Source organism: Entelurus aequoreus, linkage group LG24, assembly GCF_033978785.1.
Source record: "Entelurus aequoreus isolate RoL-2023_Sb linkage group LG24, RoL_Eaeq_v1.1, whole genome shotgun sequence".
Lineage (NCBI taxonomy): Eukaryota > Metazoa > Chordata > Actinopteri > Syngnathiformes > Syngnathidae > Entelurus > Entelurus aequoreus.
The window spans coordinates 11,645,449-11,660,640 of record NC_084754.1 but is presented as its reverse complement, the minus strand read 5'-3'; the positions used below and the strand labels follow the sequence as shown (position 1 = coordinate 11,660,640).

General features: G+C 38.6%; 1 protein-coding gene across 3 annotated transcripts in view; it reads left to right on the top strand.

The window, feature by feature from the left end:
* The window catches only part of ttc38 (tetratricopeptide repeat domain 38), a 46,921-nt gene that overhangs the window by 19,849 nt on the left and 11,880 nt on the right, over positions 1-15,192 (top strand). For 2 of the 3 annotated variants that reach the window (XM_062035782.1, XM_062035781.1), the window contains exons 11-14: positions 900-1,065; positions 7,845-8,004; positions 10,132-10,205; positions 10,494-10,585. In XM_062035782.1, coding sequence (XP_061891766.1) covers positions 900-1,065; positions 7,845-8,004; positions 10,132-10,205; positions 10,494-10,581 — 488 coding nt within the window. In that variant the 3' untranslated portion in view covers positions 10,582-10,585. Of the gene's footprint in view, positions 1-899; positions 1,066-7,844; positions 8,005-10,131; positions 10,206-10,493; positions 14,513-15,192 lie in introns of those variants that run through there. The other variant, XM_062035780.1, reaches the window with a different exon arrangement.

Sequence of the window (15,192 nt, the reverse complement as noted above, 5' to 3'; positions counted from 1 at the left end):
GAAGTACAATTTGGCAGCTTCCTGCCGCCCCCACTATGCTAAAAGTAGAAATGTCCCGATTGTGGGATTGGATTTTTGCCTTTTTTCACTGATTGTCAATCGTCCGATAAGCTGTCAAGCCCAGACGATCTTTACATGTTTACATGGCTAAAGATTGTACTCGCGTGAAAAATTCCATCAAAATGGATGCACACTCAGGGAGACAAAATTATATTTTCCATATTCCTTCCACATGCATGAGTTACTTGAAATTCCAGGAGGTTGTCTTTCCAGAACAGTTACTCAAATTTGAGAGTGAGCTGCAAAGAACACGCCGTCTGTAATACTCTGTAATACTAATACTCACTACCATTGCAGACAATAAACTAAGAAAACTTAGTTTTAGGTAAATATTTGCACTAAAACATGTTTATGTTTTCATACACCGCCTCGTTTTTAGTAAGATTAAACACACATCGGTGACTCAGTATCTGTGCTTTTTTCATTCAGTATGGCTGCAAAATAACCCACTATGTAGCAAATAAAGTTGTAGCATACAATAAAAGTCCAATATAAGTAACACCCCATTTGGTAAAAGTGCATTTTTGGACATCTTTTAGCTGCATTTTGTTTATTGTGTGCATGTAAAACTATAAGTATTCTCTCAAAAATGTGTTTTGTGGTTAATATTTTTTTAGCTGATTTATTGGATTTACATTGTTTCCTAGGGGAACATGGTTTCAGTTTTCATTCGATTCGGTTTTCTCCAGCCCATTTGGAACAAATTAATAACAAACTGAGGAACCACTGCAATAATACTGACAATATATCACATTTATTTAGGGACAAGCGGTAGAAAATGAATGATCAAAATCATGCAGCCTTGATGCTTTAGTGGGCAATAATTGTGTGCTTGTTAGGTGTGTTTGTGAAGGACCGATGGCGGGAGTTGCTCCAGGTAACACTGCCGCACACCGAGGATCATGTGACCCTATTTAATGACCTCCACTTCCTCATGGTGTCCCTGGGAGCCAAAGAGACTGGTGCTTCTCAGCGTCTGCTGGAAGGCCTCCAAGAATTGGCTAAGTAATTTCTGGACTATTTCCTCTTTCCACTGTCCACCTTGACACCATCACCCTTACATAAGAACCACAAAGCTTTATGTAATACAGAGAGCATGTAGGATGAGTGGTGCATGCAGACAGAACGGAGAGCAGTAGTCCATTTAACTAAGCAGGGTCTTCCCCCACATTTGCAGATGTTGCAACAGCAGCTGCTTCCTCCCTAGGGCGTTGTGGTTATAATGCGTTCTGGCAACCTGACCACAGACAGTAGTTTCCCATTTTGCCCTTAAGAAATCCCACATAAAGGCAGCTATCTACAACCACTTCTTTAAATTGTCATGTCTTTCACAGTTGTGTAAATCGAAAACGTTACTTCTGGGGATGGAGGGGCTGCTGAGTGGGTGGCAGCTCGTGAAAAATTTAGTCAAATCCTAAGTGAGAGGTGGATGACCTCCACTCAGCTTTACTCACAGTTGTCACACAGAACGTCCTGGCATGTTTTAGCTATGCATTTATTTATTGTACTGTGTAGAGCCACCACATTGCATGGGTTTAAATGCTGCTGATTTACATAATCCATACTTTGCAGTAATGCAACAATCAAAAGCAGTTGTTAGTATAATCCAAGAAAAGCCTCGGGAGACTATGAAATCTTGAAACTTTGAGTGTGGTAAATCCAACTCAAACTCAAACATAATCCATTCCTGAAGACCACTCAACTTTCAGATTTATAATGAATTTTCACTGTAAATTAAATGGAAATAGAATCATCACTTTTCAGACATTGCGTCGCCATACAATTTAGGTTGTGTTCATTTGATTTCGGTAACTTTTTATTATGGTCAAAAGATACACAGTGGTACCTCTGTTTTAGTTCTCAGTTCTCTGTGTTCATATACACACACACATATATTCAATAAAACATTTAAAAACCGTTCCTGTGTGACATTCTGACTACCAAATTGCATAATTATTAATATATATATATACATATAGATATATATACATACATATACATGACCAACATCAATATGGTTTAAAACATTCGTACGTGAAGGTGTATCATCAAACAAGCAAAGGAAACCCTTAATCAACTGCATCAACTGCAACCGTTTACCAAACTCCAAATGTAATAAAGAGTTTGCCAGATTAAAAAAAAAAATCAGTATTTAAGACGACCTGTCACCAATGCCTAATCAGGCTCCGTCGGCTCCTCCCCATTTAATTATGGAGCTGACTGTGTAGGAACTGACAAAGAAATAGACAGAAACTCAGAACGACCACCATACGCCCCCCAACTCCAATGCTTAGCTCTCAAACCCGAGACACATACGGTTTCAACAAATTCACATGACAAAGTTGTATTCTTGATATATGTTCAGTAGTGGAAATTAGCCACCTCCTGATCTTTTTTCAATTTGTAACTAAAACCATTAACAACATAAATTAAGCTACTTCGAGGGTCTGGCTTTGTCCAGTTGTCCTGCAACAGCGCCAACGGACCACAAACTCTTAGACTGAACACCAGGTCATTAGGATTAAATCCTGTATTCTCTTGGACCACTTCCCGTGTGGCCAACAAGGTAGTGCTTCTTTCCAGTTACCTTGCATCTGGACACAAAAAGAACACAACATGGACTTAAGCGTTTGGTAAATGCTTTCTAAAGAACCTCGACGTTGCGCATGATAAACAAAAGAACGGTTATGTGTTACTTTGAACTGATTCACAACTTGTGCAAACATTAGATCCACTATCTGTTTGAATAACCCGAGGCAAACCAAATACTGAAATAAACTGTGACACAGCACGCACTACATTTTTCGATGTAATACTGCACGGAGGAAATGCAGATGGGTACCGCGTACTCTGGCACACTACTGTCAACAACTACTGTGCACCAGACCTACACAGTCTATAAATAAATGCTTAGAACTAAGTGGCACTGATTGTAAAGTTTGATTTGGCTTACTAGTTAGCTGACATGTATGACAGAACTTACAGTACGCCGACACATCTCTTTACACAAGAGGCCAAAAGAAAAACCCTATAACCCGATCATAAGTTTTTCTGATGCCAAGATGGCTGCTTTGGTCCTAAGAATTTTTTAACACAGCATCACAAAACTTTAAAGGGCTACCACCTGATACACAGGATCACCCACAAGACCTTCTAACCGAGGTGTCTATGTTCTCATCAATGCATCATGGTACAGGAAATAATAGTGAGAACGATCTCTAACCTCAGAAGGACAACAAACCAAATCCAAAAGTTCTCTTAAAGGGACGTCAGACTTCTGCTCCTTCACCAGATCTACGTTAGCACCAACCAAGGAAATAGGCACTGAAACATCAGTCAGGAACATCCAACACTTTCTCATCCTTATCCCACACATTTTTTCAACATGTGACTGCACATTTGCTAAATACTTCAGGAAACTGCATTTCACTTTCATCAGGCACACTACATACAACAGGAACACTGGAAACTTGAGCTGGAGGCGAAACGTCAACCCAAACCCGGGCTACCTGCAATATCATATGGGGCGGTATAGCTCAGTTGGTAGAGTGGCCGTGCCAGCAACTTGAGGGTTCCAGGTTCGATCCCTGCTTCCGCCATCCTAGTCACTGCCGTTGTGTCCTTGGGCAAGACACTTTACCCACCTGCTCCCAGTGCCACCCACACTGGTTTAAATGTAACTTAGATATTGGGTTTCACTATCTAAAGCGCTTTGAGTCACTAGAGAAAAAGCGCTATATAAATATAATTCACTTCACTTCACTTCACATTACCCAAAATCAAAGTGACCCCATCCACTGGCAATGCTGGACACACCCCTATAGCCACTTCACCCTGAAATAAATCACAGTGCAGTACCGTTTTATAACGTGGCACATTCCAAACTGCTAACCCCATTCCCACAACAGAAATGTCAGTGCCTGTAGAAGTTTTACCTAAAAACGGCAACGCAGAGCAACAATAAATTAATCAACTGCCCTGGTGTTACACAATTTTAACACACACACTGTCACTACTCCCGACCAAGTACACAGACCCCTCTGTAATGAACGGTAGAAAATACTTAAAGTCTGGCACCACCTCAGTCACTGTGGAAACCCAAAGGAAGACAGTACACATGGCCAATTAACGATTGGGTGAAACCAAATTAGAACGAGATTTAAGCACATAGCAGTCACTTTTCCAATGTCCACTCTAATTACAAACTATTCTCAAAGTCACGTAAAAGTCACTTTTGACCCCTTCTTCTGGTGTATTTTTTTGGGTAAAATTAGGCCTAGTGTCAGGAGAACCAAAACCAGCATTATTGTTCTAGAACATATCAGATAATAATCATCGACCAGTGCAGCAGCTTCTGCAACAGTTTTAAGTTTCACCAATACGTACTGAAATGCGCTCGGAAACCGAATCCTTAAACTGCTCCAGCAGTATAAGCGCCTTCAAGTTTTAACACCAGCTGATGAACACCAGCTTTCAAAATGGTTGACCAAATCATGCATAAACTCCCAAGTGCGATTTATCTCCACGTTTCCAACTACAAAAATGCTGCCTGTATGCCTCTGGCCCCAACTTTTACGCTTTTAGCACTGCTGCTTTAACTTCAAGATACGTACTCCTTTCAGCACTAGTCAATGCTGAAAACGCCTGCTGCACTTTCCTCACTACTGTAGGAATAAAACACACGTGGCCTCAGACCAGCCACGAGCCTCTGCTAAACTCTCAAATAGAGAAAAAAAAGTTTCAGGGTCTTTCTCATTGAACTTAGGAACAAGCCTCAAATCACTAAGTTCATCCTTTTCTCCTCGTACTCCCAATGTGCGCCGATCGCCAGTTGAACTATCCTGAAGGTTGCCCTGTCTTGTTAACTCAAGTTTCTGCTGCTCAAAGTCAAGTTTAGCAATTCCCAAATCCTGCTTCCTTTTCTCAGCTTCTACTCGACTTTTTTCAACTTCATGATCAGCCTGCCCTTGCAATTTCTGAGCGTCTACTTGCCTTTTGTCAGTCTCCTGCTCTGCCTGCACTCCCATTTTCTCAGTTTCAAGCACAGCCTACATTCGCAACAAAAGCAATTCTCTCTGCTGCTCAAACCAGTGACACCTACGGGTGAAGTTACATCTCCTTTATGTACTCCTGCGTTCAGAATGCCAATTTTAAATAATTTATCTTTCAAATGATCTTTAACAATATTTTTAACTTTCTTTGTGTTTCCAACATCAACTTTATATTGCTACGCAATCTCAATTAACTGCCTCCTAGTGCAGCTGTCTAAACCATGCTCACATGGTACTTCTCCACTACTTCATCCATGATAACACAAATACAAAAAACCCACAGAAACTTAAGTGATTACTTAAGAATATACACCAACGCAAAAACGAAGAACTCCCGCTAGCTACTTAGCCAAAAACCTTACAAACTCAAGCCTTGTCTGCGGGAAGCTTGGCGATGGGTATTTATGCGCTATATAGCTGGCAAACAATCGTATGGTGCGCTCCCGAGCCGATGTAGGGAAAAGGGAAATGGGAAGCTGCAAACCGCTCTTCACTTCCACACTAATGCACACAATTCATTGAGACCCCTGTTGGCAAACACTGCTAAGCCTAGTAGGGATTCCTCTTCTTTCAACTTTCACTGCACATTCTTGTATTGATAACAGCTGCAGCTGACCAAAATCATGAAAAAAAACTTCAGCACCATCGGCCAAGAGCGCACTATCTATATAAGGCAAATGACGTTTCAGGGAAAACCCTCTAACACGGCAATGAAAACACGCATGGCCAGCTCCACCAAGACTTCACAAGCCACTCTATCAAAGACGTGACACAATGCGACAAAGCGCTCACAAACAAAACCGGATTACCACTTAAACACAGCAAAAGCAAACTTATACTACCCTACTGAAAAACACTAATTGTTTAAGACAAGCCCCCATTTGTTACCACTGGCTGAGGGGGAGACAAGACTGAAGTAAAAGTTGACCGGGCGTGTGGTAACCAGAAATTGGTGTAAGTGTACAACCGACAAACTACCTGTTCCCGCGCTTAGGTTTATTGTGGGGCAAGAAAAGCAAGCCAAAATAAACAACCACAAGTTCAAAACCATCACACAAAAAATGCAACCTGCAAAGCACAAAATTTGGAAGCGACTTAAAAAAAAAAACAAGGCCAAAGTTGCTTATAATAAGTGGACTTGACAACATTACCCGAAATGTCTCACCCACAAAATCTAATCACTTTCTACTCACCGTATTTTTCGGACTATAAGTCGCACCGGAGTATAAGTCGCACCGGCCGAAAACGCATAATAAAGAAGGAAAAAAACATATATAAGTATAAGTCGCATTTTTGGGGGAAATTTATTTGATAAAATCCAACACCAAGAATAGACATTTGAAAGGCAATTTAAAATAAATAAAGAATAGTGAACAACAGGCTGAATAAGTGTACGTTATATGACGCATAAATAACCAACTGAGAACGTGCCTGGTATGTTAACGTAACATATTATGGTAAGAGTCATTCAAATAACTATAACATAGAACATGCTATACGTTTACCAAACAATCTGTCACTCCTAATCGCTAAATCCCATGAAATCTTATACGTCTAGTCTCTTACGTGAATGAGCTAAAAAATATTATTTGATATTTTACGGTAATGTGTTAATATAAGTCGCTCCTGAGTATAAGTCGCACCCCCGGCCAAACTATGAAAAAAACGGCGACTTATAGTCCGAAAATACGGTATTCGTTTCCTGAAAGTTTCTAGAAAATCCGCTCCTTTTGGAGTGATGTTGCTAATTAATTCACTCACTCACTCACTCACTCACTCTAACAATTACATGAACTCCTGGCAGAGGTAACAATTACAGTTTTCACAGAGAAGTATGACAACGTCCCCTCCCTTTCTCATCTGCTGCTCATCATTGTCCTCAATACATGTAAAATTATGTTTAATGTTAATTTATTAATTTCATTCATCAATTATAATGTATTTTACACTGCTTTGTGAAACTGTAATTCTTTTCTATAAATGATGGTTGGTTTTTGTCGTACATAGTGGGATGAAAACCAAAGTAGATAGAAAAAACTATCTCAAAGGTGCCAACACAATTAATTCCCGCTCTATCTAAAACTGGACATTATTGCATCTGAACACTTTTGTCACATTGCCTACACACTCTACCTGCCTGCTCACAGAGAATAGAAGTACAACTAATTTAAACGTCAGTCGCTGTCAGTGGACAGTAACACTCGCCACAGCACAGGACTTCATTGCACAATGTCCTCTTGAAGCCACAATTAATTGTACTGTTCTATAGTTACTCTCATATAGATTCCAGGCAAAGAGATGACATGTTCGTGTTCCCAGTTGCCTCAATTCTTCTTTTTTCTTCACCAGCGTCTTCGTCTGCTAAACAAACTGCAATGCTGCCGATGGTGCAACATATTGGCCGTAAAATGAGGGCGCCTGCTGACCTTTGGCAGAGTTATGTAATGTGCTAACTCACGGGAGGAGTCTTATTTATCCAGCTGTCAGTGTGTTCCACTACTCAGCAGCTTTTTAAGCTGTTAGAAAGTTAGAAATGTGCCAGGCCAGTTCACATTGAAGGCCATTTACGCATGAGCGCATAGTGCTTGTATTTAAATGGCGTGGGCACTGGGTAAGAAAATGATACTACTGACTCTTACACTTATACTTTTTGAATACATATTTTTTTAGATTTGCAAGCTTCGGCCTAACTGCTAAAAGCGAGCCACTGTGTCAAAACTGTCTCCTTTGCAGAACACCGGGCGACAATTACCAGCATGAGCTGGCTGGACCCATAGGTGTGCCCATGTGTCAGGCTTTGATGGAATATGAAGGAGGAAACTACGCTCAAACTGTGGAGTTAATGTACCCGTTACGCTACCGCATGGTGAAGATGGGGGGCAGCGATGCACAGGTAAGAACCAGGCTCGTTCAAGTGGGCAGATGTTGGCTTTTGTATGGTTTGAAGATTTGATTTCATGTCATTTAAATATGTAAGTTATAAAGAAACAACATCATAAATGTTGGATCCGCAGGCCGTAGTTTTGGGACCCGTGCATTATACATACAGCATTTATATAAAACGTCAATGGAGGTTTTTGGATGTTTTCAAAAGTGCTTTATCGGCGTAATAGACGTAAGGACTACCCATAATCTCCATTGTTAGTTGACTTTTGATAGGGTTTATTTACAAGTTAAAATGCATTAAAAAAGAAAAAATAAGTGTTTTCGTCTCACATAAGGATTGTGAATGATGGACAAAATTCGCCAAAAAGTGAAGTTCCCCTTTAAGTGAACAATGACAGGTTTTATGATTATTTAAATTCATATTTTGGCAACTATAGCATATATTGAATTTGTTGGCACTTTTTTAAAATAAAACCAAAATATCTAGGGTTTGTTTTATTTAGATATCTTCTAGATATGTTAATTGTGTTTATAGAAATAAATAAAAGGGACCTATAATGACTTTAACACACTTCCTTGTAGTCTAAATAATATGTATGGATATGCTTTCCTATTATAATAATATAAATAATTTTGCACCGCAGTCACTTTTATAACCTGTTTTCTGAGTATGTCAGCAAGATGTTCTATCTGGAGGTGTTCCCAAAGTAAAAATGAAACCACGCCCCACCCTCTCCAAAAGTATTAGAATGTATCTTTTGAAAATGTACACTGTTTAAATATATATCTTGAATTTGTCACTGCTATTTTTTTTCCAGACAAGGTTGAAAATAAACATCATAAACATTGTATAGATTCACCCGGTCACAACATTAGGTACACATGCACACACACCAATCAATTCAGACTCTGCATATAAAGAAGTTGCTTTTAGCAGGATTAATGTCAATGCATGTCGCACGTCTGCGTTATTATGCGCATGCCACAGTAAGATGAAAATAATACTTTATTTCACACCTTTTTTGTGTTTCCTCATGGTTTACTAAATGTCTAAATAAGTACATCCATCTTGTTGTGATGTCAGAACGTATCCAGACTGCAAACCCTGCCAACCAAGGCATCCAAAACTGTATGAAAGCTCATGCAAGAATGCATTAACCTTATGATTTGATGCTTTGGAATTGTTTAAATACACGTATTCAACATTGTAACATTTTTATGTCAGAAAAATACGCAATTCAGCATAGGTCACCTTTAATGTTTTTACATGCGTTTTTAAAATGCATTTTTCAAACAAATTCATGCAATAATTTGTTTTTCAATCAATCAATTCATCAATGTTTATTTATATAGCCCTAAATCACAAGTGTCTCAAAGGGCTGCACAAGCCACAACGACATCCGCGGTACAGAGCCCACATAAGGGCAAGGAAAAACTCACCCCAGTGCGACGTCGATGTGAATGACTATGAGAAACCTTGGAGAGGACCGCATATGTGGGTAACCCCCCTCCCCCCCTCTAGGGGAGACCGAAAGCAATGGATGTCGAGTGGGTCTGACATAATAGTGTGAAAGTCCAGTCCATAGTGGATCTAACATATTAGTGAGAGTCCAGTCCATAGTGGATCTAACATAATAGTGAGAGTCCAGTCAATAGTGGGGCCAGCAGGAAACCAATTTTTACCATTTTTAGTGTATGTAAACACACCAGGTGTTTGTGTGTGTATGGGGAGTGGACATTGGATTTAGTGTGGGATGGGGGGCCCTTCAGGAGTCTTGTGTTGCTATGCACCTGATGTTCAGATATTCAAAAGCAGCAGCTTTGGTTAACGCAATCTTGAACAACACAACACAAATTCCCTGTTGTTGTGAAAGCAGGATCAAGATAAAAACTGTAAAGAGTGATGCAACCGCACTGGCTAATGTGAGAATGCTGTGCACAGTGCACACATATGAATAATGAATCTGTGATGGATGCTGATGGACTTCATGCATGCTGTGCTCGGTTTTCACCGAACACCTCCCAGAGGTGCGGCAGTGTGCATACAGTGTGAACTCCCCACGGTGAAAAGCCTATACGTCGTGTAGAAATAGTTATTTTGTTTGGTAATAGCTTTGTCCACTGTCGTTTGCAGAGAGACGTCTTCAATCAACTGCTTATTCACGCAGCCTTGAAATCGGAGAATAAGCGCCACCAGAGACTTGGAAGGTACTGCAAGGAAGATGCATTCCATTCCTGTTTTTTTACACGTTGTGCCTTGTCTTCATCTGTTAGACTGCGCAGAGATTATGTGGTGATAATGGAAAATGAAAAGATGACCCAGGGTTGTTGCTGAGGTCCAGTCGTGTTAGCGTTACGTGCCTTCTTTCCATATGCAGACCGAATAAGATTTATGCTACTGTTACGTAACAGTCTGTTACGCTGCTGTAGACTGCTCACTCGTCTCTCTGAATCAGAGTTCATTTGTATGTGTGGCGTTGTGTTTGATTCCAATAGATGTCTTCTGGTGGAGCGTGACGCCATGAAGCCAAACTCCCCTCTGACCGACCGTCTGATGCAGAGAGCCATGGCTCTTCATGACTAGCAAGGTGTGCAAAGCATCCCCCTTATCTGATGCTTTAATGGAGAAATCCGGCCTTGTCAAAAATGCTCGAAACACACAACAGTACGTCAAGCCATCAAGTATTTTAGATACATTAATTTAAGGTGCGTTTTTTTTTTTGATGAATTAGACTATATTTGTCAGTGCCATGACAAGATCATCCAATTTAGTGCAAATCATGTTTACTAGTGGCTGAAGTGAAAATAAAAATTAGGGCACAAATCACTTAAATAAAATATATACCAATTTAAAGTGCAAATCATGTTTACTAGTGGCTGAAGTGAAAATAAAAATTAGGGCACAAATCACTTAAATAAAATATATACTAGGGAAAAATTTAGTACTCTTACAAGTGTATTTGATGTAAAATCAGATATTAATTATAGAGTTTCCCAACTGTAATTAAATTTAACAATCTAAATCAGGGGTGTCAAACTCGTTTTAAGTCGGGGGCTACATGGAGAAAAATCTACTCCCAAGTGGGCCCGGACTGGTAAAATCACAGCATAATAACTTAAAACTTCAGATTGTTTTCTTTGTTTAAAAATAGAACAAGCACATTCTGAAAATGTACAAATCATAATGTTGTTGGTTTTTTTTTTCACTTACATAATGCGGTTAATAGTATCTTTATTTGTCATTATTTATACTTTCAGAATAAATTATGTGACAATGTTCATCAGTCAATTTATTGGTGTTAATTTTCAATCTGTCAAGATAAAATAATAATATCAAAATCTAACTAAAGGATGTTATTTATGTAGTTTGCTCATTTTCCTCGACTGGTGCACTAACATCATGTGGTTAATTATTATTTTACATACAGTATTTAGCATCATCTACAAAGATACAAATAATTGCTATTGCGACATCTAGTGGACACATTTAGAACAGCTGTTTCTTTCATTCAAAAATGTTGTCTCATTTTTATACTTAGCAAACTCATCCCGCGGGCCGGGTAAAACGTGTTTGCGGGCCCGATCCGGCCTGCGGGCCTTACGTTTGACACCCCTCATCTAAATGATACAACATACAACAGGTCAACAGGATTACTCGCAACATTACAAGGGTCATTTCACCAAATCGGTGTAATTTGCTTGTTGAAACTTTCAAAAATAAACATTAATTTCTGTATTTTTTTTTCAACTTCAAATCTAATAATACACTTGGGGCCTGATCTGTGTGCAAACTATGAAAGTGTGTGTTCTACAGTATTAGTGAGCGTGTTGCGGGTAATCTACTAAAACTGTGTGTAAAATTGATAAGTGCAAAAGTGGTGCAGACCGCCTTATTTAAAAGAGGATTTCGTATGTATACTGGCTGTGGCCAAGGAGACACTCATTTCCCTCCACATTCATGATGTCAGGTGTTCCAACGGTCCAACCTGTGCTGTTTCGATATGTTGTGGAATATGCAGAACATGCCACATTTTTTGGGGCGCTATACTGTAAAAGTTTGATTTAGACAAAATATACTATTTTTAGCATGTCTAAGGCATGCTATGGTAGGTGCTGGTGTTTTGATGGTGCATCTGGAATGATCCAGAAATGCATGCACAATTTTTCATATAGGAGATATAATAATAATATATCTCTTACATGAAAAAATAAAAATGCCAGCAGACATCAAAAGGAGTTAAATATTTTATTTTAATCAGCCCCTTAATTCATCCAACAACTATAATTGTAAACACAGGTTCATTCATGATAAATCACATTGCAAGCGCTAAATAATTATTTTTGCATCCTCTCCCAGTATTGTGGGTGTTCTAATAATCAGCATATACATTAAAACAGACACGCTAAATAGATTATGCTCTCTATTTTGCTCATTTAAAGAGGCTCTCTGCAATTTGCTCACAGTGACATTTTTAAAGCAAAAAAAGCATGAGTTTACGTCAAAAAAACAATTTACGTCCTGAATAAAATAGTTTTTTTTGTTCGTCCACACGTATGCGAGGGAGCGCGTGCACACATACAAAAACAGTCCAACTACTGTAACAATTAGCACTCATGTTGTTGTTATGATATAAAATACATTCAACAACCGCTAACAATTGCTATCCAATTTGCTATTATTAGCTAACAGCACCAAAAGCGAATGTAACGTACATATGTAGTTACGTCATTCCATCCTGGAAAGCCGTAGAGCAATGATGTCAAACTCAAGGCCCGGGTGCCAGATCTGGCCCTCCACATTATTTAATGTGGCCCGCAAAAGCTTTGAAATAATATGGAGTACTTTACAAAATGTATTTGTTCTTTGCATTTTGACAGAAAAAAATAGACGTATTGCATGCAATTGCATATCTTTTAAAATGTAATATTATCTAATAATGCAACAAATATAATACCATCATACATTTCAAACTTTTTTTGTTAAAATAAAAAATAATGACTTGTAATTTCAAAGCAAGTTTTCCATCCAACTGTACAGTATAAAAACAAAACTGTAGAATATACAGTAAAAAAAACTGGCAGTTCAGTTGCTCGGATTTTGTCGTATAAAAACTATAGTACCCTTTTTCCATTTACAGTAATATGCTGTAAAAAACACCATAAATGTTGCAGTAAAACTGTAGCGACTGAGCTGCCAGTTTTTTTACTGCAAAATCTAAAGATTAAAAAAAAAAAATATAATCAAATGCATAGGCAATTGTATAATAATACCTTGAGGTGAATCCTCATACATTTATACCCATAAATTATTCACGGTTACAAGCGGCCCTCTGAGGCCATCCACAAATGCGATGTGGCCTTCAGTGAAAACCAGTTCCACTCCCCTGCCGTAGAGGGTTGTATAAGCAGGGCTCGAATTTAACCATGGCAACTGCGGCAAAAGCTGCGACCGCCCTCGTCATTTGCCGTAAGCCCTAAAAAATTGACCAACATCTGCGGCAAGAACATGCCGTGACCGCCCTTGACTTTTTACCAGATAATGGACAAGGGATGTAACAATAAACGATATATAATGATAATTTGCGCTAAAATTCCAGACGGTTAGTAATACCGTCTAATTTTTTTCATTACCGAAAAACCGTAATTTATTAATGCATTTTAGGCTCCATGAAGTCAGGCGCATGCGCACTTGCGTCGTTTGGCTTGATAATCATGGCGGACTAGCTACATGGACTTTGCTGAAGAGATTTCCCCTCGGAGTAAACAGAGCCAAGCGCTTGGTTTAACTCCATTTTCCCTCATTTCCCGCTGTGCGTTTAAGAGCGCACTGCTTTGTTTAGATGGAGACAGGTGTGGACAATATTGGAGACACTTGTCCCCACACTAAAAGTATACAGCGAAGGAGAAAACTATTTGATGTTTTGCAGCAGGCGATGTGTCGTGAACGTTGTCACAACTTGTTTATAAAGTCTTTACTTTGTTGACTGGGATGTTCACTCTTTTAACTGCTAACTGTATCAGTGTTCAAATAACATCAGTACTAGCTAAAATGTTTTGTCATCTCATCGAACTGAATGAAGGCTGTGAAGATTGTGTATTCGATGTGAGAGGTGTCACTCCTTTATTTTTGTTAGCCAAACTGTTGTACCGAACCAGAACAACGCTCGTTCATTAGACTTCATCTTCATTAGCCAAACTGCTTTGTGTTTTATTTTAATATCAAAAACTAAACTCAAGGTTTGTATACATTATTTGTGGGTTTTTTCATGTCACAAAGGTATTACTTCAAAAAACATTAATGTGACATAGCATTTTGTTAATGTATTATTGTGCATAACTAATTCCTATATGACATATTTCTGCTCACACTTAATGGATCTGTCCCGATACATCATCTGCATCTACATATAAACATACATACCGTAACTTAAAAAAAAAAAAATTACATCTCTCTATCAAAATGTAAAAAATAGAGATGAAGGCATCATGAAATGACAAAAAGCTGACAAGTTTATATTAGTAACGATTTAAAAAAACAGTTTATATATACTGTGTGTATATATATATATATATATATATATATATATATATATATATATATATATATATATATATATATATATATATATACGCATGCATGCATGCTTTGGAGACCCTGCCTCAAAATAAAATAATGTTTGCCTGGGTGCGCTTCCAACTTGCCTTGGTGCCCTAAAATATGAGCCCTCTTTTAAGGCAACACTTGCCTTGACCATAAAAAGTAAAAATTTAAGGCCTATGTATGCTGTGTAAAATACATTTGAAAGATAGCGCTCTCTAGGCATTTGTGTAAATATTCCAAACAGCCCCTTAAAGAGAAGCAATCTTCTGTGCAAGTTTGCAAGTGTTTTAATACACGCAAGCCTTTAGTAGATCAGACCCGTATTGAACCATAGTACATACTTGAAATGTGCATTGGCATATCTTAGGCAGAAATGTGTTTGTTTGTACAAAGTTCCCTATGGGGAAGAAGCTCATTTGAGTATCAGGATTTAGTTTTAGCATATACAGGACATAAAATATAGCAAAATGGCCGTCATGCTAATAACATATTTCAACCAACAATTGTTTTTGGAGAAAAAAACAAATGACATAACAAAATTATTTTTAGGAACAGAACTGTGCTGAGATGTTTACCTGCTCACAATGCAGTCAG